This window comes from Rhinichthys klamathensis, unplaced genomic scaffold, assembly GCF_029890125.1.
Source record: "Rhinichthys klamathensis goyatoka isolate OS25496 unplaced genomic scaffold, OSU_Roscu_1.1 h1tg000430l_1, whole genome shotgun sequence".
NCBI classification, from domain to species: domain Eukaryota; kingdom Metazoa; phylum Chordata; class Actinopteri; order Cypriniformes; family Leuciscidae; genus Rhinichthys; species Rhinichthys klamathensis.
In genome coordinates, this window is record NW_026606926.1 from 587867 (window position 1) to 614364 (window position 26498).

Below are 26498 nucleotides of genomic sequence, written 5' to 3' on the forward strand. Positions count from 1 at the left end.
CATAAAAAAATGTTGGTTACTGAAAACTCAGAGAACTTTGAGAACAACGACCTGAAGGGTCCAAATCAAGTAGAGCAGCCAGTCAGGCAACCTCATAAAGGAATATATAATCCACAAACAGTGTATTAATCTACAATAATGTAACTTGTGTTTAGACTTGTGATCTATTTTAACAAGCACCCAGTTTTAGCTTTTGCTAAACATGTAGTGTCAGCAAAAAGCAATTCCAGTCTTTGAAGATGGTTTGTTTAATAAGATTTTCAGATGAATTACGAAACTTCTCATGAGAATATGGCGTATGAGAACTTATACCAGCACATATTTATGATTCAAGAGATTTGCTGTTACAAACCCCTTTGAATGTACCACAAAAAATTGGAACACTTTCTTTGAAATACTTATACATATATGACAGAGAGGAAGAGCAAAAATGAGTGCACAGTATATGTGGGTATCAGTTGAAACAATGGCTGCATTTATACTGCAAGCCTAATGCATATATATGGTCGCATCAGTTACGTTGACTTTAGACATAACTGACTGACATTAAATCCCCCACTACACAGTGCAGGCCTGTGCTGCTCAAATTGATCGTGCAAGTAAATGGATTTGCTTGGCGCTGCTCAGTGGGTTTGCATGGCTACTGGTGCATGCCGTATAGTTCAACTAAGCACTTCTTCTAGTGCCTCTTAAAGCTCAACTATATAAAACAGGCTGCAAATAGTAGATATATATACCCACCCGTTAAACGTCACAACTAATCAAACAAAGCGAGATTGGTTAAACGTGTCAGTGAGACTGAAACAAAATGCAGTATGTGCCATTTGTTATCAATTTGAATTGCTTGACAGTCCCAGTCCTTAACGGACTAATATTGGATTTTTATTTCATGTGACTCAGCAGAAATATGATTACCGAGCCGCCAAAAAAGAGAATTATAATGTGAAAAGAGATTGAGGCCTGTAATAACATCCCACCGAACATGAAGCAGGCACTTGCATGCCACTTCCTAATAGGTTAGCAGGTTTTTTGCAGTGTGATGCATATAGGTGGTAAGCAGAGGTCTGAGTTTTATCACCGAGTCCTGGCGCAGAGCAGAATGGAGGCCTTTACTCTTCTCAGCATTGCACTAACAGAGGAGCCTTACAGAGGGCCCATTGTGAGCTGGGGCCCTGCAGATCCCTACATGAAAGCAGAGTATGCCTCACGCTCACCTCAGGAAAAGGAAGACAAATATCTCATAGTTAGGACTGAATAACTTATGTGTCTCTTTGGGAAACAAAAAAGAAAGATGGTTGTAAGGGATTAAAGGATTTTCGCAGTTGGGGGTCTGTCAGCGTGCAAATTGTGTGTCTGTTCAGTGTGTGTGTGTGTGTGTTGCAGTGTGGTATGGGGTGGGCGCTGCTGTAGATGTGACCAAAACTCAATTTCTCCCTTTTCTCAGTCTCATTTCTTACCTTCACACACACAGGTAGGTAGGGCACACAGGTCTGGGAGTGTGTGCACACGAACACGTCACATACCCAGAAGCATCCACATACAGATACACACTCGCATTCTCACTGTGAGTGACCTGTTGCCATTGGCCAGACCCACCAACCCTCTGCCTGTCCGATCTGAAGAACAGGACCATTTGGGAAAGGAGGAGAAAGAGGTAAGGGTTCTTCTGTATGTTCGTCTAAATGCTGGTGCTGTGCTTTAGAGCAGGGATCGGACACAAGGGCTTCCCCTTCTGCTTCTGAGCCTTAGTGGTACTTGGCACTTGGTACCTCAGTGACTCTACTGAGGCTTTCATTGATTTTTATTGATTTTTTGTCTCGTATATGACTGGCTTTATGATATATGGGTGCACTCCATGGTATTTATTATAAATCTATTTGTAATTCTTGTAACAATCATGCACATTTGTGAAGCCACGAAAATTCAAATACACACAACCGACTTTACTGAGACTTGGATTGCTGGCTTGATGATATAATACTTCTATCCTCCATGATCTTCATGAATATTCTTATAATATTGACAGTGATTTAGAACAGTTTAAAGTGGGCGAACAGGTGACCTATGTGGCAATGATGGCAATTCATGCGTGTTCTTATATTGCTCAGTTTTCCAATCCTTGTTTTTTTGGGGTTCATTTTGGGAGTGATGATGTTTCTGCTTGATTTTAAGAGGATAGTTGATTTTGTTAAGCTTTACAAATCTAAGAGTATTTGCAGAAAAATGTGATGAAGAGCTGTAAATAAAGTTACAGACTTTTGATGTCTTATACATTGTTAATGTGTTTAAGGTCAAAGGCCGTATTACAGAAACTTCCTGTTTTAAATCTTCAAATCTGATAAGTTATAACTGAAATTGTCAGGGTTACTAAACAGATAAGATATGTCTCTAATATGTGTTTACTTAAGCTACAGAACTTGTATATTTTTGCATTTTGACTTATTGGAAGATAAAAAGTCATAAATTTGCCGATATTGGCTGCACCACTAGAAGAAATAGTAGAATCAATGAGCATGAGGAATGCTGTTGGGCAGAGCCAAAAACAACATTGGGATAGTTAGTTCTAACACACATACTCACACGGGGTGTACACACTGCAAACACTGCCAGGAGTGTGTAAAAGCCGAGCTCTGTGTTCAGTATAGTCCCTCTTTGAGCATTTCCCTGTCGAAGCTGTCAGGCATTGGTACACTACAGCTTTAAAGAGAGAGGTTGTTTTTTTCATAGTTACATACAGAACTTATTTTTGTCTTTATTCGATATTACTACTATTTAATATCTATTCATAATATGATGGCATGTGTTGATTGGCTGTCAGAAGCCCACAGGGAACTGATGTATGTTTAAAAATGCAGCGGTTTCTAGAGAGCAGCTATGCCCCAAAATAGCCTTTTACTGAGTTACGTGGATGTGTGTGCATGAAAGAGAGAGAGAGAAAGAGATAGTTACTCACTGCCATGCTGTCCACAAACCTCGGTGGAATTTCGAACTTGAGTGTAGAGTCAGACACTCATAAAGGGGCTCTGTAAGGTTCTCCCTCTCTTTTTCTCTCTTGCTTCGTTCTCTCCGTCTCACCCTGAGGACCAGAACTTGGTCTGCCCATCAAGTGCACCCTTCTCTTCTTCCACTCCAGTTGGTCATTGCTTTCCTCTGAGCCTCTTATCGTTTAAAATAAATGTATATATCTCTACTGTTAGAGGAAAAAAAAAAAAAATAACATTATGGGTTATATATTAAACATGAGAAAGAATACAAAAAAGCAATACATGTGGGATTGAGATTAAGAAAATGACGATGAAAAAGTATATGAGAACTGATAATACTTCAGTTAAATATTTCACAGATCTTTATCATAGACACCATTGAAATTTTAGAGTTTTTGGTCATTGTTTGTTAAGAACTATAGGACCATGTAGAATCTGTTCTCACAGAACTCATCTAAAAAAGATCCAAAGGATCCAATCAGCAGAATTTTCGACCAAAATCAGCACAGAAGATGGAAAAAAAGCTCTGCAGATTCTCCCTGGGCAAGCTGATGACTAGCTGGAAATTGAACAATGTGAAAATAACCATGTTTTATTGTCTTTCCATAAGCATGAATTTGCGATAGATAATTTACCCACATTCTTAAAGGTTTCAGGGGGTTCTTAATGGAACCATATAGAACCTTTATTCAAAGATATAAAAAACCTTTTATGAGTAAACTTTTTTTCACAATGTGTGTTATGTTTTTGTTATGTGTGTGTGAAAATGTGTAAAAATGCTATATGTGTCATAATTATGTTTAAAAAGAAACCTGTATGACGTCAGCCATCTCACCTCTGACCTTTCAACACACAAAGCAGTCACTGAGTGGATTCAAGATGGCCGCCTGGTAAGGTGGTGGCTTCTTGGACCTTGCAAGTGAGCTAAAGACTTTAGAGGCTTATATTTCAGTGTTACAGGCTGTCTGCACCCTGTTAATGAACACTTCTCCAACCTTACAAAGCTCAATTGTCTTTATTCCTATGGGGGGAAAAAAATATGCAGAGACTGTAAATGCAAGGGAGGTAACAATAAAATTACTGATTGGAAATCTAAATTGGATTTGGATTGGATCTTTGCTGTCATATCTATGTACCTATCTATGGACATGTCCCCTGTTTACTTCTCTATTGTTGCTTCTCTACATGAGCATTTTAAGATCTCACTAGACATTAATCAATCTGACTCTGTGTAGCAGGACGATGGTATCGCTGAGATTGATGTGGGGACTCCTGGTCCTGTGTGTGGTGGCAGCCTCTCCCCCCAGATACGCCCGACAAGCAGAACTAGACAACTATGACAACAACAACGTGGATTTAGACCTAAATGTGGAGGGTGGCGATTTATATGACTATTACGATGAAATTGATGAAACACAGGTAAGAGAGTCATTCAAGGTTTCATAAATTATCCTGATACGTTATGCTCATGTCTTTGCAGCCCGTTCTCATCCCAAGGCGTCATCTAACTGACGCTTTTGACCATGCGTCAACATGCCGACGCACATGGTACCCCTTAAGCGTCAATATGAGACGCGCCTCCTAGTGGTCTAACCCTAACCCTAACCCTACCCCAGACCTAAACCTACCCATAACGGAAGCGTCATCTAACTGACGCTAAAGGGTGCCATGTGCGTCGGATTTAGACGCATGGTCAAAAGCGTCAGTTAGATGACGCCCGAGGATGAGAGTTTCATATTGACGCTTAAAGGGTACCATGTGCGTCGGCGTGTTAACGCATTGGTCAAAAGTGTCAGTTAGATGACGCCTTGGGATGAGAATGTGTTGGTCTTTGACCTCAATAACTGAGATTTTGGGTTGACCCTATTTTGCAGCATAAATGGGCTTTGCATCAGCACCTGAACTCTTTCATTTCAAACAAGCAAGTCTTATTTTCAATTACATGTTGCATTTAAGAGTTTTGTATCAAGTCTTATTTATATCTGGACCCTGATTACGAATCCTCTCTTTGCATATTCATTAGTTTCCTCCAGCCTGTTGAGATGGCTAATGCTCAACTCTAATTGTCATGCAGGAATGTATTGCAGAAGTTTTGCTTCAGGGTGTTTGACAACTTTTCATTTGCTCTGCTGGTCCAAATGTTCCTGGGGATAATCGTATCCAGCTGTGTCAGTCTTTGGTTTATGATTTTCATTTAGAAACTGGTTTTAACCCAGCTGCTGTGCTTCAGGGTCGGTCATCGATGGCATGTTGGCCTGTATTTACTCATCCTCTCTGATTACGGATGACTTTTCGGCTGTGCATACTAATATTAGTCCCGTCTTCTTCATAAGAACCATAATTTTCAGTAAATTGCCTTTTTACGATACAAACTCAATTTGTGACATACTTCATTTGCATTCAAAGATTGTTTTTTGTTCTTGTACTTCAATGTATTTTGTATTTAAGAACTACTCATGGACAGAGGCATATTGGTGCAGCAAAGTTCAGTGTGTCAGACTGATTTATATTTCTTTCTTTATTATAACACTTCTCTTACACAACATATCATCTGTATAATGGCCAGACCAGATGTTGTTGAACGTGAAATGTTCTTAACTGAATTTTCCACTGGCACAACCTTGTTGAATGAGAGGCAGACACTGGCATTTTTACAGTACTGAAGTTCACTTATAATCAATAGTTGTACAACACTAGTCATACTGGCATGTCAGATCATTTCACTTAAGTGGCCATTTTTTTTCTGGATGTACATTTACATCATCAATAGTTGCTCAGAGCATCTAAGTTTGCTAAAGCTTACTGACTATTTGGTTGTCATTTTCAAAATTACTTTTGTATCAGCATCCACAGATAAAATATTTTTATTTTAAAGGGATATTTTAGTTAAGAACATGAATTTGTGAATGTCTGGTATTATAATGCTTAATTTTACCCATCTTTACATGCGTTATTAAATTAAATGTTGATGTTACAAACAACATTTCTGGCCAATAAACTGGTCAATGCAGTTGGCCAGAAGTTAAGCTACAGATATGAAGAAATGTATTCAGTAATACATATGATATAACGATGAAAACAACGACCAGTTTATCATCTTCAGCATGGAAGAAAGATAGGCTAAACTATGCTTGACTGGAACAAGCCAATATGGTTTTTTAGAAGCATCACAACGTAGCCAAAAAACTTAACTTGATCCTGATGTGAATGTTATGGAGTTAAACTAAACCCACAACCAAAAGCACACGTGTGAGTTACAACACATTTTCATTGTGTAAGGTGCTTTAGTTTTCAGCTCTTCAGGATATTATGAATCTTTCATACTTTGGGGGAATATTTGTTGTTTCTCACCATGTGGAAAGTTTTTTTTATTATTATACAGTTTCAGAACAGTTGTTTCAGATTGCACGTAAAACTTTTTAATGTACATAAACTGACAAAAAAAAAAGAGCTTACTTAACTTGAGTGAATCTTAAGACTCTTTCAGTTTAGTTTGGCTCTTGGGGTAAGTTTCTTCTTTTTTATGCAGTTTTAAGTTGAAGTTACTTATACATGTAAGAGTGCTTGTAGGTTTCTATGGTGCTTGCCTTTCTGCATTTGTCTGCGTAAATTAATGTATTAACAAGGACATATAGGCCTAATGTGTATTTTACTCTCTCACAAGAGTTGCTGTCAAAAAGCTTGAAAAAAAGAGAGTTGCTGCTGATGCTGTGTGAATCTTGGGCTCTAAAGGTCGAACTTAATACACATCTGACTGTTTTACAGGTTTCTGAAAAGGCATAAAGGCATATAATGTGTAGTTGCATCGCTAGTAGTTACATCGATGCCAATTAAATGATTACCTTTTCCTATATTTCACCATCATCTTCAGTCCCAGCTGATGAAAATATAAAATTAGCTTTCAGTTGAACCTAATGACCCCTTACTAAGCTGTAACAGGATAAAACAAATCGTTGCACTGCTAAACTTCAATAACAGAAAGATTTTGAATACTTTCAAACTCACACAACTCTTACACAATGTAAATTCCCTCATAAAATCATCTTTTGTTTACCTTTTTCTTTATTGCTTCAGTAAAGAACAAAATCAATGTCAGCAAAAGCTTGTGAGTAACATGCCTGACTGTTGTAGAAAAGATTTTGGTTGTGGTTCCAGAAAGCTTTCATGCATCCTGGTATCTGAAATGAGTCAATATCACTGTTTATTGCTGTACACGTTGTTGATTTATTTTAGCCATCCTTTTAGCCTTTGGCATTGCATGTTTGACTAGTTTGGTGTATGAAAAGCATTAAGAAAGGCCTCTCTAAGACTTATTGTTTTACAGGCTCTCATCATCATTAGGGTTTGTCCATTTGTCTTCACACAAGCTGAATTAATAGTGTAATGCATTTTATGTATTTTCAAGTTACTGCTCTATAGTTTAATTATGTTATTTATCATTTTAGTATGTTCAAGTCGACCACACTGTGAGACAAATGAGATGCTGTCTCTGGAGTTAATACAACACTCTAGAAAGAAAATGTGCAGAAATATGGATTTTCTGCTACCATGTATGTCTTGGTTCCACAAGGACCATTTCTAGAGAATAGCAGCTGTTTGCAGATGAGACTGTGAATGGTTTCACAGCTCCCCACTCTGGATTGTAGCGGAATCAAATACAAAAAGAGAGAGAACTGGTCAACATCACAAGATATGCAGATTTTATTTTTTTAAATGAATAGAATAGGTTTTAAAAATCAGCACATCAATATGACCTGTAATTTGTCCCACACCTTACAACAATTAGCAATTGTATGGAAGAGGGTGAATTTGAAAGCTTTGATTGAATAGGTCCAATACCCAGTGAAAAGCCCATTACTCTTTCAAAGGGACAGCCTTCTGCTGACTCACACCTCTTACTGAACCTTGGAATTGTTTCTCTTACAATCGAATGTGTCTGCAAGATTTTATGCTTTAGTAGGACACAGAAATCTAATGCATAAATGGTTTGTATTGGGACATCAGTACACAGTTTTAAAACAATATGAGGAATCATTTCGGTATAGCTAAAGGGTGTCCAATCCAGCTCATGGAGGGCCAACGTCATGCAGACTTCAGCTCCTTAAGACCTTGATTAGCACATTCAGTTGAGTTTAATCCGAGTTGGAGCTAGACTCTGCAGAAAGGTGGCCCTACAGGAGCAGTATTGGGTACCTTAACAGATTGAGATAATTATCTTCTACAGCAGTCTTTTTGACACAGCACTTTCTGTCAGTCCTTTAAATCATCGGCCGTTTAAGAAAGCCATGTTTTGGTTTGTAATATGACAAAAATGAGTATAGTGTACTGACCTGAATTCTTCTTGCAGATAGAGATTGACACCTTGGGCCCTGATGAGGACATTGATCCTTCAAATGGTGCCTCGTTTGAAGAGGAAGAAGAGGGGGAGGAGAAGAATGTGGAGCATGAAGAACAAGAAGAACGGAGGACAGTTGAGGAGATTGACCACAAGGAATTACCCATTAAGCCTCAGCTTATTCCATCAGGCTCTGGGGAGTCAGGGACTTTGATGGGCCCTAGTGCTCAGGGAGGTTTGTACCATGCATGTATAAATGCACACACTACTAATAGTCATGACTAGCCTTCCAACAATTTCATGCTGTCGTTCCATTTAACTGGCAATCCGATTGGTTAAATGAGTTTTAATAATTCTTGAACTTTTTATGTGCATCATTCTTATGCTTTTTATGTGCATCATAACCAGTAAATCACTCATAGTCTTTACTGAACCAGTCCATATGGTTCTAAGTGTAATTCTAATTCTAATAACTGTTCTAACACCTAACCTTGTCTTGAACAAGAGGAGGAGCTTCGTCTGACGCCCATTGACATCCTTCAGATTTCTGGGGACATTTCGGGTTCTGGTGACTTGGGCTCTGGAGCCTCTGGAGACTTGCTCGATAACAAAGCTTCTGGTTCTGGAGAGCCTTTGGGCTCTGGAGGTTCTGGGGCCTCTGGTGACATTTCAGGTTCTGTGGACTCAGGGGACCTTGTTTCTGGAGTCTCTGGGCTTTCTGGTTCAGGCATAATATTGATCTCAGGTAGAGGTCAGTACTCAGGACTTTGGTTTACTTGATATATTTACGCTGTGAGAAATAAATGTGCAAAAATAGAATCGTTAAGGGCACAACAGGTTCTCACTGGGGCAGTATCCTTTAAGGTATAACCTCTGTACCTTTGGCAACCTTGTACCTTATCTATGCATAAAAGGTGCATATTAGTACTTTAGGAATAGTAATATGTAACCTTAAGGTACTACTGTGAATCTTTTAGGGGTAAATAAGTTACAAAGATGTCCCTTCAATGGTACTCCAACTGTGAGAAGCTGTTTTTCCTCTAAAGGTACAATTATTGCACACTTTTTTTGTAAGTGAAGCTTAAGGGGGTTCTTGATTACTTCAGCATAGTATTTTTTTTATGTGGGTGAGGTGGTGTCCAATGTATGGTCTACCTGTCAGACCGCAGTGGGAGGGATGTCCTAAATATTTTAAAGCAAGTAACCATGATCTGGAATTCACAACCATTTATCTTTTTGTATTGGTTACAATCTTGATCCAAAATGGCTACCGCATTATCATTGCCAGCATTGTTGTCATGCTGTTATCTATCATTTGCTGTTGAGGAGGCTAATTTCCTTTTTGCCACCCCACCTTGTCTCTTACAAGAGGAGGAGCTCCACCTGATGCTTGAAACCCTTCCACACGAAGCCTCTGGGGATTTTGGGGAGTCTGGGATCTCTTGGGTGTCTGGAGCCTCTGGGTTACCAGAGGTGTCAGGGGATCCTTCGGCCTCTGGAGTACCTGAGGTGTCAGGAGAATCTGGGGCATCTGGGGTACCTGAGGTCTCAGGAGAACCTGGGGTACCAGAGGTGTCAGGGGATCCTTGGGCCTCTGGAGTACCTGAGGTGTCAGGAGAATCTGGGGCATCTGGAGTACCTGAAGAGTCAGGAGAGCCTTGGGCCTCTGGGGTACCTGAGGAGTCAGGAGAGTCTGGGGTACATGAGGTGTCAGGAGAGCCTGGGGCCTCTGGGGTACCTGAGGTACCAGGAGAGCCTGGGGCCTCTGGGGTGCCTGAGGTGTCTGGAGAGCCTGGGGCCTCTGGGGTGCCTGAGGTGTCTGGAGAGCCTGGGATTTCTGGGGTGTCTGAGGTGTCTGGAGAGCCTGGGATCTCTGGGGTGTCTGAGGTCTCTGAAAAGCTTGAGCCCATTGAATGGTTTGAAGAGTCTGGCATCCCTGAAGAGACTGGAGAGCCTGTGGTCTCTTTGGAGTCAGGAGAGTCTGGGGGGACTGAGGCCCCAGACGTCACCACTGACATATTAATTCCTGACCTATATGAAGGTCAGTACAATGATATCAATACCTTGCACTTCTATGACTTAGATTTATGTCAGAAATATGACAGTTGTTAGGGCTCTTTTTTTATCAAGGATAGTTTAGACTAGATTAACAAAAATATGATAACTATTGAATTTATTGTTGCACTCATCAATGCCAGCATTTTCTACAAATGTTATTCCCACTGGGAAAGTCATGTAACTGGCTGATATTGGTTAACTGTGTGTTCATTATAACAATAATAATGCATTATAACTTCTCAATGACATTATTGCTCACTGTCTGTCATGTTCCATTGTTCATCTGTTCATGTGCTAATCTGTCTTCTAACACCTTAATGTTATTGTGTTTAACAAGAGGAGGAAATACTCCTAACTACCCTGACCACTCCCCAGGAGGGGACTGGGGGGGATATAGGGTCAGGGTTACTACCTGATATTGACACAGATACAACAGGTCAGTATTTCACTTGTATATAGTGTTAGGCTAACTGATTAAGTTCTGTTGTTTACCAGAGATACCTACATATCACTATTAATTTGTGTAATATATTATACTGTAGGAGTGTCCAATCCTGCTCCTAGAAGGCCACCTTCCTGCAGAGTTTAGCTCCAAAATGCTTGCCTGGAAGTTTCTTTTGATCCTGAAGACCTTGATTAGTTCAGGTGTGTTTAATTGAGGATGGAGCTAAAATCCTGCACTAAGGTGGCTCTTCAAGAGTAGGATCCCTATGTACTGTATGTAGCACATTCTCATGTGACATTGTGGCTTTGCAGTCTCTTGATGACTGATACAAAAGTATGTACTTGTGTATCCAATCAGGCTGTTGCTGGATATGCATCAGTACAGCTTCTGTGTTTTAATATGTGTTTGTCTTCTGAATACCACCTGCTGGTTTGGTGGTAAGGTATGGCTACCTGTATGCTGTGCACCTGTCTGGTCGGATCTGTGTACTGTGATGACCTTAAGCTGGACCGTGTTCCTCCCCTCGCCAAAGAAACCACTCATTTCTATGCCCGCTACAATAAAATTGCCAGGATCAGCAAGTCTGACTTCGCCAACTTGAGTATGTGTTTCATTAATGGGAAAACCAAACTGTTTTAATGAAATAATGATCAAATTAAGCCCCGCCCTACAGTTTTCTAGTTGAATAGTTTAATTCGAAAACGCTTCACAGTACAGAAGTAAATGGGTTGGAAATAACTATTCCTGTTTTTTTAGGTCTAGAGTTTAGACAACAGTTTGTCTAAAAATCTTAATAATATTTTATAGCCTGATCTGATAGCGTTAGCAACATTTGATTTATTTAGCTTAATGCTAAAATATAAATTTGATGTTTTCATAAATTTTACTGAATGGCTTTTTGTCTTTTTTTGTCATAAAGATAAATTAAAGAGGATCGATCTGACTAGCAACGGCATTTCCAGGATTGATGATGATGCTTTCTTTGGCCTTCCTGCTCTGGAAGAGTTGATATTACGAGAGAACAGTATAAGACAACTTCCTGCTCTGCCACCCTCTATGTCTCTTATTGATGCCTGTCACAACCAGTTGGGCAACACTGGCATCCAGAGAGAAGCTTTCAAGGTGAGAGAAGCAATAAGAGTCAAAATGTGAAAAAAGTTTAATAAAGCATAGCCTTTAGCACATTCTTTGCTGTGCTTTCTTGCTTATGGTGTGAACTTGAACCTGTTTTAGACTAATGTACAAGTAGACCTGAGGGAACAGCTTACATTTAGTTTAAATTAGACAAAAACCAGCCAGCAGAAAAGCTGATGATGGTCCGGTCCCTACGGGAAGGGCTGCTATTGCTCATACCAAGAGGTGTTGAATGCACCTTAGCTAATTTTGTTTGACAGGATTGTCATCAACTCATGTTTTCTGTTTTCAGGACATGCCAGGGCTACTTTACCTTTACTTGACTGACAACAACATAGACCACATCCCAGTTCCTTTGCCTGACAGTCTGCGCTCCCTGCACCTACAGGTACCTGTACTCCCACCTCACTAGTGCCACACTGTGGACATCTATGGCACTTGTCACCTAACTGAAATAGTAACATTTATGTATAGATTCTAATTTAAAGGGATACTCCACCCAAAAATGAAAATTCTGTCATCATTTACTCACCCTCAAGTTGTTGCAAACCTGTATGAGTTTCTTTCTTCTGCTGAACACAAAGGAAGATATTTTGAAGAACGATTGGAACCAAACAGTTGTTTGGCACCATTGACTTCCATAGTAGAAAAAGAAAATACTATGGAAGTCAATGGTGCCAAAGTTCCAATCGTTCTTCAAAATATCTTCCTTTGTGTTCATCAGAAGAAAAAAACTCATACAGGTTTGCAACAACTTGAGGGTGAGTAAATGATGACAGAATTTTCATTTTTGGGTGGAGTATCGCTTTAAAGGAGGCAGTTTACATTTAGAAATTATGCTATTTGAGAACATCAGGAAATTTGCTGAGGTTATTATGATTGGCAGAGAAAATAATAACATAAACCAAGCATTCAATTTATAGTCAATCTTTCTGGTAATCCGCATAGTGCTCTTTAATTAATATTGACATCTTTCCTATAGTAAAATTATGAATTATCACCCAAAATGTAAACATTAAATAAAATAAAAAAATACAAAAATGTATGTACTTGCATGGTACATCTAAAACGTTCTGTTTTATCATTCAGAATAACAATATCCAGATGATGCACGAGGACACCTTCTGCAATCCACATGATTTAAATTACATCCGCAACGCTCTAGAGGACGTTCGCCTGGACGGTAATCCCATCAACCTCAGCAGAACCCCACAGGCCTACATATGTTTGCCACGTATCCCTGTTGGTGCCCTTATTTAAGCCGGAAAACGCACAATCAAATGCACACATACAAAACTCACACGTATGCACATGCATCAAACCTCCTCTGTATGCGTACCTCTCTTTTTTTTTTTTTACTTTGGGCTCAAGCAAACACTTGGATATGAATGGCTGTCTTTAAAGGAGGTTGGCATAAATACATAAACCTACACTCTCACAGGAGTTCAGGTGGACACTTCCAACTCTACGCTGCTTGTGTTTCTACCTTTTTACACAGTACATACTTTTCATAATGTAGGTTTGTAGTCGTATCTGGATTAATGACGTCTCAAACAGTTTTAGAGAAACAGAGAAACATCCATGCATAACTCTGAAAGTTTTTTATTTATCAAATACTGGAAAACAAGATGTCATTAATTTACAAATGCAAATCTGAACACAACAAAAACTTTCACTATGTGTGCTGTACTGGTTGCCTGTTTGGGGCTAGCTGCAATAGCCAGCCCAAATTGTTTAAATATGTTTTGTAAATTAAATATTGTTAATATTCATATAGAATTTAACAAATGTTTATCATAATTAGCATAAACTAATTGAAGCTGGTGCTCACTGAACTTCTTGAAAGGTAAATTTGACTAATGCAATAAAAGCATTCTATCAATGAATTTGTTGTAAAGTCTGTACTGTAATTTAAATATATGTAAGCTGATTCTTTTTTTTTTCTACAAGAACTGCAATATTTTGGTATATCACATCTCAATCTGTTGTATTGGCTGAGGGGTTTGAAAATGATTGGGGGGGGGGGGGGGGGGGGGGGTAAATATTAGCTCAGCATTGTGTGTTTTGTATGGAAATAATCACACCTGAATAAAGATTTCTGATGACCTCTCCAAAACAGAGGTGGCTTAACGTTTTCATTGTTAGCTTGTAAAGTCTTCAAAGGCATGAAACCGACACTTAGCGCTTCAAAGTGCTCTTTTAAACAATAGCTACTAACATTACAAAATCAATCACTGTAACACAGAACAATCCACTTCCGGCAACAGTAAACGGTTTTACTTCAAACAGAAGGTGTACAAAAATAATGACATTTACATAATGGGTCCCGTTCAGAACAATTAGTTCTATTTTAGAAGTTCTCAATGAGCTTTTCAAACAGGTTGAGGAATTTCTGCCTCCTCTCTAAGGAGGCCGGTTCCATCACTAAGGGAATAGAGGTGTCAGTTCCTTCTGAATTGTCGTTCAGATTAGCCGGCTGCTCCACCTTTTCCACCCCACGATGCTGCTCAAGTAAGGCACGCTCTCGCTCAAGCTTAGCCCTTTCTCTGTCAAGAATCGCTCTTTCCTTTTCCAGCTGAGCTCGGATGTACTCCACAGAGGCCCTATCTCTCTCCACAGCGGCTTTCTCTCTCTCTAGGGAGGCCCTGTCTCGGTCCAGTGCTGCAAGTTCTCGCTCCACTCCTGCTCTTTCTCGGTCTAAAACCATCTTCTCCCTCTCCAGGACCATCCTCTCGTATTCAATAGCGGCTTTGTCGCTCTCCAGAATGGCCCTCTCGTGCTCCATCTCATCCCTGTCTCTGTCTAGATCTGTCCTGTCTCGCCCCATTTCCTCAGACATCATGTCATCCTCTTCAACAAACAGCTCGATCTCGCTTCTGTTCGGCTCACGCGCCCTCTTGCTCCTCCTGCGCGTGGTGCTGTTCGGCCGATACTCGCTGTCATCGCCCACAGAAGAAGTGTCTACGGTGACTTCGCTTCCCGCGAGTCTACCCTCCATGGCGTCATCCATGAGGGAGAACCACGGCCAGTTAGTGGGGTTTACTGAGACGCCAGGTGGGGGATTCTTCATTTCCTGATACACACAAGGTACACAGACACAAACAGTTTGTGAGCACAAAGGGCAAGATCATGCAGATTAGGGGTGTGGAGTGTGATTACACAGTATGATGTTTACTTATGTGTATAAAAAATTATTAAACATAATATGAATATATAGATTTAATATAAATGACATTCTGATGTTTATATTTATTAAAATGTAATTTTGAGTATTTTGTGTGTAACTTTAATGTTATGTGTGTGTATGTATATAATACGTTCATGCTACTACCATACATATTAAATAGTTATTGAGATTTTTACTATATAAATATATCATTTGTCATTCTTAAATGTAATGACATTCTGATGTATAATATTAAAATGTCATTAATTAAAATAACACACAAATTGAACTAAATGTAAATACATTCAGCCTATTACCATACTTTTTTTAAAATAATTATTTAGATATGTATTACATATTGTTTGTCATCCTTAAATTTAATGACATTCTGTTGTTTAATATTTAAATGTAATTTAGGGAATTGTATGTGTGTGTGTATATATATATATATATATATATATATATATATATATATATATATGCAGAGCACTGTCTGAAGATTGAAAGGTCTTCATGGCGAGCTTCTAAGTTGCATCAGGTGTGCTACATATGGGCAATATCCAAAATGCACAGTGCTGGGGGCCTGTATGAAAGGATTGAGAACCACTGAACACTCATAACATGGCATAAGCATACCTTATACTTCATCTTTAGGTTTTCCCATTTCCTCCTCGCCTGGCTGGCAGAAATTTCCCTTTGCAGACCAAGCTCTTTCAAGATGGCCCTATAGCAGATTACAAATGCAGATTTTAAAGACTGATTGCTGCAGGCTGCTGGCATAAACATCTGCTGTATACTTATTTCTTGGTGCAAAGACTTGAATGGCTATATGCATAGTGTTGGTGTTTATTGTTTTACCTATAAGCCAGAGTTGAAGAATTTCTCTTTCCAGTGAAAAGTGAGTCGTTGGTCACACGCAACTTCACGAATCTAACAAATTCTTCATTTGACACTTGATGCACATACACATTAAGACACATGCAGATATTAATATCGGTGAGACACGTGATTTGTATAATAACGTTACATGCATCCAATTTACGTGGCCAGCTGAATGCTAAACTGCTAAAATTGGACAGTTAATTAAATGCAACGGGACTTTAAATGCATACAAGTAATCGCTACTCACTCTTATAAATGAATTCTGCATGATCTGGGCCATCCTTAATGTCCTCGGAGGGACTCTGTACAGTGTAAAGTTCGTGGTCCATACTTGCGTCTGTTGTCTTTGAGTCATCAAGTGCGCTACTCATGGCGCTAGTGCACAAGCGAAGGGCACTAGAAGAGAAAATGGAGGGTTACGTTTATTCCTTCTGCTATTAATTCACGGGGGTCAGAGTCGATACATACCGCCACCTACTGGACTGCTGTGATATCACAATGTAAAATGTCAGGAAAAGTGAGATTGTCTTGAACAGGAAAAATGTATTAATTAGTAGGCTATAAACCTTTAAAAATGTGGAATTGATGATGAAACATATACATATTTGTTTTGCAGATGCATCGCACCCTACACGGTATAGACTACTATAAAGTATAAAAAATAAATTATTTTATTACAGAAATAAAACACGTTGAAGCTTATAATCTTATAAGCATTTATATTCTACCTTTCATGATGTACTTCTTAAAAACAATTAAATTACTTTCAAAATAGTTTCTTCGTAAAACTAGTTTCGCAGTAGGGAGGGACGGTGATGTAGATCGAGTCACATCACATCCACATCTGTGAATGGAGAAACCTACAGCATAAACATGGTATATAAAATACCGCCTAAAATCCTGTATATTTAGCCTATATTTAGGCTATTTAAAATCAACACACTATGTACGCACCCTCGTGGAAAACTGCATGTCTTGTCATATGCAGTTTTAATTTGTAATTTCTGGTAGATTTAAATACACTTTCAGAGCATTGAAGGACTATATCACGTGCATTGATGTTAAGGGTGGTGGGGGTGTCTTTTTGAATCGTTTTATGTGTCTAAAAGAAGAGGAAAAAACAAGACAACAAAATAATCCTCGAGGAAATTCGATTCCTAGTCGACATCTCACGAGTTCAATACACGAGTTACATTGTCACTTGTCATATTTACAAACTCGCGTCCCGAAACTGTTGGACTAAACCTGCTGGAGGTGCTGTTACTGTATTGTAAATGCCGTAGCATTCATGCCAATACGCCCTTCGATACGGGCAATCATGAGAATTGGAAAAGGGAATGTTTTTTTAACAAAAGAACAAACACCTCGGACATTTTCTGAAGAAGAGATTGATGCAAGTAAAGATGTATTTCACAAATAGATTCATCTTATTTTTCGTAAGTTTCTCAAAGATGGCAGCAGAGAGCTTCAAGAGGCAGGATCATCAGGCAGAGAGACGGCGCATTTGCGTCACGTGGCCTCCTGGGTCCTGGCATGGGGTCCTGGGGGCGCCGACATTTTGGTGAGGTCGTCAAGGTACCTCGCTGTTTTATTTTGTTGGAAAAATGAAATGTTTGGGTGATGTTCTTCAAGATGGTTTCCACAATATATATATATATATATATATATATATATATATATATATATATATATATATATATATATATATATATATATATATATATATATATATATATATTTTTTTTTTTTTTTTTACTACTTGACCAGTTCAATACGCGTTCCGAACCACTGATTCGGAACAAAGGTTTCGAAGCTCCAAAAAGAAGCAGCGATTCGAAAGCGGCCATCACTATTTTTTAGACAACTTTTTAATACATAAAGATAGCTTTTTGTTTTTACAGCTACCGACTGTCGCAGAACTTGGAATTTCTTGAACTTGAGCACAGCATAAATAACCAGACTGACTAACCCAATGTAAATTATTAACACAGAACATGATCAAACGTTTATCTCAGCTTACTGAACGCGTTTTTGTTTAAAAACGCGATACGGGGTAGTGTTACCTAACGGTAACCTTTGTATACCTATTTTTGTTTTGTTTGTGTGTTTATAAAGTTCTCGATGGCTATTCTTCATGTTTGAATATGTTGCAATGTTTGCTGATAAGTCCCTAGCGGGGCACTGTGTTCAAATCGGTTCAAATCAATGCTCTCATGATCACCGCCGAATAAGACGAGACGAAAGCTGATTGGCTGGAAACGAAAAACGTCACTTCCGCAAGTTCGTTGAGTACGTAAGTCGCACGTTCCTTGGCCACGTTTGTCATTCGTTTTTGAACGTCGAAGAGACAGCAGCAGTTGAATCTTGGGTCCTTTTTCGAAGCTTTTTTTGTTCAATTTTACTGTTATATTTCAATCACTCGGTGGTTTTTGTATCTCTCACATCTAGGCAACGAAAGACTGTGTGTTTTTTTTAGTAATGTATCTTGAAGTTATGACAATGAACGAAAACTACCAGAAGGACACCGAGACCGCGCCTGTTCATAAGAAGAAATGGTCAAAATCAAAGAGGAAGACATTTTTGCGTGCAAAAATCAGCGAAAGGAGGCTACGGGTCCGCGCCTGGTCAGTCAAGAGACCACAGGTGTGTCTGGACCGTGTCGACGGTAACGTTACAGTAACGAGGAATACAAGTTACGTTCCACCGGTTGCCATGGCACCAAGAAACACTACCCAGTATTTAATGGACCTGGTGTACGCTGAACGATTAACGTTAGATGTTTCATTTGAGACATGTGATGTAAGCCATGATTTCTCAATGCAGAGTCATCATGTCCAATTTGATGAGAGCGTTTTCTCATTGTCGGACTCTGATTACGACAGATCTTTGGACTTTCAACAGCGAGACTTCGAGGACGTGTTCTTCAGGAATGAAATCTGACGTGTTTCCGAAACCTGACTTGATTTCGTCGGAACGAGACGACGACCTGGCAGCTGTGAAACCATAGACAGTAATATGTGCGTGAAATGCCAATGGTTTTATTGTTAACCTAGCACTATTTAAATGTGTGGTAGTATCGAACAATGTTTTATTGAAGCCAAGGCGTTCAACAGAATTCTTTGAGTTGCATGTTACGAGTTGAATTCGGTTTCATTTGTCGGCTCTCCTTCGTCCTTGTCTCACAGCATTGCGCAGACTCCAACTCAGGGAGGCGGAACGCTCTGCGTCACAGCTACGCGATGACGTGTACGCCACGCCCCGCCTCCAGTACGGCCACAACCACGTGGCCTGCAGGTAAACCCGCTCCACCCTTAATGTACGCGGTGTTAGAGCGTTGCAGTAACCTGATGTCGCAATGTCATTTCTGAGCAAATGTGCATGCATTGTTCTGCCAACGGATGCATGTGTTTTGAGAGACTTTTACAGGTTGCTGATCCTCCTCGACGGATCTCAGCTGCCTGTGCAACCCACCCAGAGCCTTGGGACAAAGCCACATGGCTGCCTGGTCATCACTGCTGGGTAACTGTGGTAAATGTTTGAATGTGAGATCACACAAGTGCACTCAGATCTTCATCTCATGTGATGCGATCTTATTTTGTGAGAACATTTTTGTAAATATTGATTATTAATTTTCAATAATTGTATTCATTATTAAAACGCACATCTGATTTACATGTTGATTTGTTTCTTGTTTATTATACATTGTATGAGTTTCATTCAAATATATATGGGACAGGAAAATGAGCATATATGCAAAGACTGCATGCACATATGCTTGACAACATTGGTATTGCCTATAGCAATCTGTCATTTCCATAAAGGTTTTAGTTGTATTAAAATGTTAGCACACAAAAGCCTAATGGTGGTATGTGACTAGGTTTTCATGGACCCAAAATGCATTTAGAACTGGGTTTCAGCTTCGGTTCTGCAAGAGTACTCTAGACTAAATTTTAAACTGGTAAAAATGTGTAGAACATATTGTTCCCTCAACTACTCTTTTTAAGCATATTTAACTTATGGAATCACATAATCAAAATTTTTTTTTTTTTTAAAGCTAAAAAATTGTGCCAGAGTTAATATTTGACGTGTGGGGTCTTTTGAATGTTGTCTTGCACAATGGGGGCCCATGGAGCTTGAGGACTGCTGCTGGAGAGAATAGCTATTCTTAAGGTGAGAATACAAGATGCATGTTCGTGAAGTGTGAGTCCGTTTCTTGTGTAATAGTCAGAATTTAGCTTAAAATTATCCTTTTTATTCCTCCTTTAGTGTAGGTTAAACTATTCACATTGCATAGGCACGTTGAAAGCAATGGGGCTAATCATGTAATGTTAAAGTCCCCCTGTAGTCAATGTTATCCCTTAACTCAAATTTTGAAAACCAAAATGACATTTAACATATTTAAGCATGATTTTTTTTCATGCCTTTTAAAATAGCTTGAATGTAACTACACCAATGCCTCAGTATACAAGGTTCTATGGATATGCAAATTGTCTCCGCCCCCCACTCACACCAGCTCAGATCCACTCGTTGACGATCACACACTGCAGTTTTAAGGAGAAAATACTCAGCAATGGTGTTATGTATCTGCACATGGTTTGTGTTCATATTAAAAACACCACATAGGCATATACACAATAAAAGCTTGTTTTTCACCATGGGGACTTTAAAATCGCCTATTGCAATAGTATAGCCAAAATCTGATTTTTAGTGTGTAAAGTTTGCTTATATTTTCTGTGTAAAGAGATAAATTTATGACAATCTGCCATATTCAATAAAACCTTAAATCACCTGCTAAAATATCAGATCAAATAATACTAACATAAGAATTAATGTACTGAGCTCAGGATATTCATGTGGTTGAAGTTACGACAGTGTCTTATGTAAACAAAAACAGTTTACTTAAATGACTGCACAAGTCTAAATCCAAAAAGGGCACATTTGGGATAGAGGAAGGGCGCCTTGAATATGTTTGAAGATCAACATGACCTGAAATCTGTTTCAAGCTCATTTTCGGATCCATGTAGAGGGGAAATCTGGACAGCCTATTCTTGAACAAAGGCAACATGACATCATGACTTTGCGTAAACATCCACGCCACTTTCAAGTCAAGTGGCGTGTTATCTATCCGCGTGTATGTGCACGCCGAAACGAATCTTCATCTTTTGCGTGTATGTCTACACCGTTAAATATCCGAGTGATTCCGCGTGTTTGTACACGCCGTTAAATGTCCGAGCGAAACGAAGCAAAATGTAGATCTACATCTGGGGAGCGATATTTTTTTTTCCTAGGATGGTAGGGGAAGACTCATAAATGGTATTAACCCCAGAGACGGGTAGGTTTAGGGATGGGGTTGGGGTAGGTCATATATTTTATATATACAGTAATATAACGTTAAGTCAACGGCGTTGATAAACACGCTGAAAAGCGATTATGCGTGTTGATAGCACGCCAAAAATGGAAATACGAATTGGCGTGTCATACATACGCCATTTCACGAGATCAGTCTGACAAAGGTCTTTATAAATTCACAATTATAGAGGAATAGCTGGGTTTTAAATGTGTGCACAAAGCAGTGCATCAAAGGAAATGTAAACAACTGTGGATCAGCTCTTCTGAACTTAATTGACTCTATATGATTGTTTTGAGCACAGGAACATTGTGTTCCTTTATCTCACCGCACAGAGCGTTTTTTTTTTTTTTTAAATATATAAACCACGTGGCAAACAGGTGCACTTGCCTAACTGGTTTACACCACAAGGTGGCCCTAAATTGCCACAGTAGAGTAAGTCCCACCACCAGAACTCTAGGAAGGCTGACAAGAGCAATGTGTTGATGATAATCCTAGTGCCACATTTAGAATAGTGCATGGCATCTGTGAGGGGCATGAAGCAATGGAGGAAAGCAGGACAGGAAAAACCTCTCAAATTACACTAGTCAAGGAGGACACAAACCACAAAAGAAGCAACTCAAACAAGGTAAAGCCTGTCTCCATTTCTCCATGGGCTGCTTTCACAGAAAAGGCTTTGATAAAGCCAGGATTATGTATAGTTCAATCAGGACCTTTCAGTAACTTAAAAAAAAAAAAAAAAACATTGCTGGTGTGCATCTTGAGACAAAACAATGGCACTGACATATCTTAAAATAAGATAAGTTGCTTTCAGTTAAAACAGCTCAAACATGCATTTTAGTCCGGGACTGCCATGTCTGTGAAACCGAGGGTATGTATCTCAACTCCTACTTTACTTTAATAAGCCAAACTTTAGGTTTCGACTTTTCTTTTTCTTTTTATGGTGAGTGTTTCTCCCACTCTGACAATGCTATGTGTCAGCTCAGTTGCCCCGTGGTCCATCTACCAAGAGTAATAGATGAAACAACTCGTCCCTGGCCTACTGTGTGCTGTCGATGAGAATACAAGGCTTGTGCATTATGATTGATATGGAGCCCTCCAGCCAGGCCGCACTGCCAGTCTATTGATTAGTCACCAGCCTGGCCTCATGGGAGAGCCTGTCCCTCGCTCATCCATCATACACATTTTCTCCCCTTTTAGACAGGCAAGAAAAGTTACCAGGATAAGCTTCTACTTGAAAGAGCAGGTTCACCCATTTAGACCATATCTATAATCTAAGATTTTAGTAAATGGTACACTTTCTTTAGGTGTGTGACAAGGTTGTAGGTAATTCATGTTGGTCTGGGTTTCATGAGATTTTAAGCTAAATCTAAACTAAATAGGCCATTATCACTCAGTTATCTTTCTTTAATGTGATTCAGTCCATTTCCTTCACATAAAACTTGTGGATTTATAAAGATTTTTATTTTTCAATTACGTGTTTATTTATTTATTTTGTAAGAAAAGGCATTTACTTTCAATAGCTTAAAATCTTAGGAAGTCCAGTCCAGCAATGCCTAAAATATTAAAATCTGCAAAAGATTTTTGCAATGAAAAATATTTCAAACAAAACAACAGCGAACTGAAATGTGTGTGTGTGTGATATATATATATAATATATGTATATAGTTACTCAATATCAACTTAGTTTGTTGAGCTGTTGTATAGAAGCAATATCTAGTTGGACCGGCTCCCGAATCAGCGAGGCTGTGATCACCTGCTGTTTTTTATTGCTTAACTAAATCAGATGTTCATAATCACACCGTTTTACTGTCTGTTTTCCAACCTTGTATTTCTCGCCTCAGGTTTTGTGTTTATCGTACTCTTCTGGCAAATGTTATGGAGAAAGCATGGAAAAACTTGTGTGAATCAGCTGTTTGGTGATGGATGAATGGACCAGCCTTTTGGCCTTATAGGCAAAGCACCAGTTCAAGAAGATAAAGGTAAAGCCCTTGAAAGCAATTTGTTTGCTTTTATTTTTATTTTTGTGCAATCAAAAAAAAAAGCAACACAATTCTTAAGCAGTTTGTACTCCATTTCATTTTCTGCAGTTTCTTTAAATGGCAGAGTAGATTCATTTAATTAATTTGCTAAATGAAGGTTGAATTGATAAATAATTAACACTCAAACTGAATTCCCATTGTTGAAGGGTATTGGATTTCTATAAATGAAATTAGTTCAAGTATTGCTTAAATAATGCCCGTTATTTCTAACACATACATGTGTATAGATGTAGAAAAACAGCACTTTGACCTTCACAGAGACAGGTGCCTGTGGCGTTGTGGTTGGACACACCCACGGAGTGGACTCTGTTCAGCCGAAAGAAAAGGTCACAGAAATGTCGTGCAGTCATGTCCTTGTAAGTTTGATCAGACTTGATAAAAAGCAAAACTGCTGCTTGGTTTCTGCTGTACTTTTCAACATCCTAATAACTTCACACTACTCATTTAAACTATGTTGTGATGTGTGATGCTAACAACCGTTGTGTTAAATTTGCATTGTTCATTAAACATTATTTCATTATTACATTTCCACAATATGCACAGTAATCTGACGTATCTAATTTACATTTATTACCTGCAAGATTTTGGCTGAATTTGGCCATTGACTGAATTAGAATAGCATTCTAGCATGCAACTCTTACTATTTCTTCCCCTAAGTACCCAAGTATTATTGCTGTTTTCTATCTAAATATACTTTAAAATGTAATAAAAAAAAAAATTTATTCCTGTGATGGTAAAGCTGAATTTTCAGGATCCATTACTCCAGTCTTCAGTGTCACATGAATGACATGATCCTTCTGAAATCATTCTAATATGATGATTTGCTACACAATTATTAATAATGGTTCTTATTATTGTCAATGTTGAAAACATTTGCTGAATCGGATTGGAAATTTTGATACATTTTTTTTAACAGAATTCAAAAGAACTGAATTTATTAGAATTAGATTTTTTTTGTAACATTTATACATTTTTCTTTACTGTCACTTTTGATCAATTTAATGAATCCTTGTTGAATAAAAGTCTCTTTTATTTTATCTTACCTCTCCAAACTTACGAATTTTATCACGGTTTCCCCAAAAAATATGGATTTGTTAAGCAGCACAACTGTTTTTTTTAAATTATTTTTTATCATTGATGACAATAAGAAATGATTCTTAAGCATCAAACCAGCTAATTTCTGTTGGATCATGTGACACTGAAGACTGGAGTAATGATGCTGAAAATTCAGCTTTACCATCACAGGAATAAATGACATTTTAAAATATATATAAATAGAAAACAGTCTTTCTAAATTGTACTTTTTTCTATTATATCTTTCATCAAATAAATGCAGCCTTGGTGAGCATAAGAGACTTCTTTCAAAAACATGAATATTTTTGTAAATATTCCAAACGTTTGACTGGTATTGTAGATGTATTCAAGTATCACTGATATACCAGAGAATAGGTGTGGAGTGGGGTGAGGTGTGTGGGCACCAAAAACTCAATGGTCAAGCATGTGTGTTGTGTGTAACATAGCTTCTGTGAGGTCTGTGGTTGCTTGAGATGCAGGTGTGAAAAATGACTAATCTAATCTGTCAAATGACAAATTGATATTGAGTTGAATGCTTTGAGCTTACTATTTTGCCTTGACCCAGTTGAGGCCCTAAAGCCTGCTCGCTGGGGCCATTTTAATGAATTTCTGTACCGGAAATAGGCCACGGGTGAGGGGGGCAGGGGCTTTGACGTGAGCGTGTGCACCTCCGGGAGCATCCCTCTCCTTCAACCTCGCCTCATTAGTCTAACTGGGCAGTTGCAGAGCTGTTGTGTGTCACATCTATTTCGGTCCCCCTAAACTCCAAAGTGCTCCCTCAACTTATCTTCCTGTATTCTCCATTTCATCTCTCGCCACCCAAGAGACGAGGTGGTAGAAATGCGGTTGGCCCCCTGCTCCGTCATCATCAAGGAGACAGTTTGGCAAGGAGGAATCGGACACTGATGCGGTCGCAAACTGTGTCAAGGACGCAGAAGCAAAAATCTGCTACAGTTCACCTGTACAACATCTGAGAGCACAAATGCAGAGAGGAACTGACCCACTAAACCAACTTACAACTATCTGCACTCTCCCTTAAATTAAAGGTGTAGTTCACCCCAAAATCAAAACTTTGCTATTATTTACTCACTGTCATTTTTGTTTCATTAGAACAACCCTAATTAATTCAATGTAGCTTGTTTGCACACAATGACATTTCATAGTGACCGGGGGGCTGTCAAGCCCCAAAAAGCACTATAAACTGTTTGATTTGTTTTCTATATTTCAAGTCTTCTGAATTCCTGTGAGGAAAAGACCCTAAATAATTTTCTGAAAATGTATAGAACACTAGGTTGGGGTGATTTTTATTTTTTTTATTTTTTTTATTTTTTATTAAAGGACATTTATTCAGAAAATATGCATTCAATTGAATAAAAGGGACAGTAAAGGCATAACAATACAAAATATTTAATTTTGTTTAAAGAAATTATGTTCTTTTGAACGTTTTATTCATCAAATAGCCCTGTTTTCCTTGCTTTTTTAAAAACTTGTTTTCATCATTAAGAAAGAAAAAAATATTGAGCAGCAAATCAGCATATCAGAATGATTTCTGAACAATAACAAAGAATTTTATTTTGAATTGTAATATTTCACAAAATGTAAAAATTATTTACAGCATTTTTCTATCAAATAAATGTGAGCAACCATGGTGAGCATATGAAATTTCTTTCAAAAATATTAAAAAATCTTACCGACTTAAAACTTTTGAACTCGTTTGTATCTTAATGATCATTAATCATAAATTATTTAATTTTAGTCTGATTTCTCACACAAAGCTATTGGAAGTGCTTTTACAGTGCTTTTTTGTTCTTTAAGGAGCTCGACAGCTCAGAAAAATAAATAAACTCCTATACCTGTTTGTGATGACATGAGTCAGAATTTTCATTTTTGGGTGAACTATTCCTTTTAAATGTGGCTCATAGCCGAAAAATCTAGCAAATGTCCAAAATTCATGTCATTGCATGCACACATCACATCACTCTCATTGATGTATCCTTGCGTCGTGTAGCCTGGCCCAAACCTGGAATGTGC

General features: G+C 38.6%; 2 protein-coding genes and 2 long non-coding RNA genes across 10 annotated transcripts in view; 3 read left to right on the forward strand and 1 right to left on the reverse strand.

The window, feature by feature from the left end:
* Nucleotides 1–1444: 1444 nt before the first annotated feature.
* Nucleotides 1445–13842, forward strand: epyc (epiphycan). 5 transcript variants are annotated; one of them, XM_056235752.1, is made up of 10 exons: nt 1448–1654; nt 4220–4403; nt 8332–8554; nt 8825–9070; nt 9689–10360; nt 10715–10813; nt 11265–11423; nt 11742–11944; nt 12249–12344; nt 13046–13842. In XM_056235752.1, the coding sequence occupies exons 2-10, from the start codon at nt 4227–4229 to the stop codon at nt 13214–13216; spliced, it is 2046 nt and encodes a 681-aa protein (XP_056091727.1). In that variant the 5' UTR covers nt 1448–1654; nt 4220–4226; the 3' UTR covers nt 13217–13842. The 5 variants fall into 5 exon arrangements, with proteins under 5 accessions (XP_056091729.1, XP_056091727.1, XP_056091728.1 ...); XM_056235753.1 differs by having other exon boundaries at nt 8338–8554; XM_056235755.1 differs by lacking the exons at nt 8825–9070; nt 9689–10360 and having other exon boundaries at nt 1450–1654.
* Nucleotides 13543–16416, reverse strand: si:dkeyp-38g8.5 (uncharacterized protein LOC568385 homolog). The gene is made up of 4 exons (XM_056235757.1): nt 16252–16416; nt 15981–16074; nt 15759–15846; nt 13543–15029 (listed from the first exon to the last, which is right to left on the reverse strand). Exons 1-4 carry the CDS (start codon nt 16373–16375, stop codon nt 14307–14309), a joined length of 1029 nt encoding a protein of 342 aa, XP_056091732.1. The 5' UTR covers nt 16376–16416; the 3' UTR covers nt 13543–14306.
* A 1668-nt stretch (nt 16417–18084) lies between these two features.
* On the forward strand, nt 18085–19676 carry LOC130071121 (uncharacterized). The gene is made up of 2 exons (XR_008803962.1): nt 18085–19025; nt 19190–19676. It is a non-coding gene; the product is annotated as an uncharacterized LOC130071121 (long non-coding RNA).
* A 2027-nt stretch (nt 19677–21703) lies between these two features.
* The window catches only part of LOC130071151 (uncharacterized), a 108446-nt gene continuing 103651 nt past the window's right edge, over nt 21704–26498 (forward strand). For all 3 annotated transcript variants that reach the window (XR_008803971.1, XR_008803972.1, XR_008803970.1), the window contains exons 1-2: nt 21704–21979; nt 23196–23333. This is a non-coding gene — a long non-coding RNA (uncharacterized LOC130071151). The remainder of the gene's footprint in view (nt 21980–23195; nt 23334–26498) is intronic.

Coding starts and splice junctions, on each gene's coding strand:
- epyc (XM_056235752.1), top strand. CDS start 4,227: ATGGTATCGCTGAGATTGATGTGGGGACTCCTGGTCCTGTGTGTGGTG. Junction 4,404..8,331: donor ATGAAATTGATGAAACACAG/GTAAGAGAGTCA, acceptor TTCTTCTTGCAG/ATAGAGATTGACACCTTGGG. Junction 10,814..11,264: donor TATTGACACAGATACAACAG/GTCAGTATTTCA, acceptor TTTGGTGGTAAG/GTATGGCTACCTGTATGCTG.
- si:dkeyp-38g8.5 (XM_056235757.1), bottom strand. CDS start 16,375: ATGAGTAGCGCACTTGATGACTCAAAGACAACAGACGCAAGTATGGAC. Junction 16,075..16,251: donor TGCAGAATTCATTTATAAGA/GTGAGTAGCGAT, acceptor ATGTGCATCAAG/TGTCAAATGAAGAATTTGTT. Junction 15,847..15,980: donor TCTTCAACTCTGGCTTATAG/GTAAAACAATAA, acceptor AATCTGCTATAG/GGCCATCTTGAAAGAGCTTG.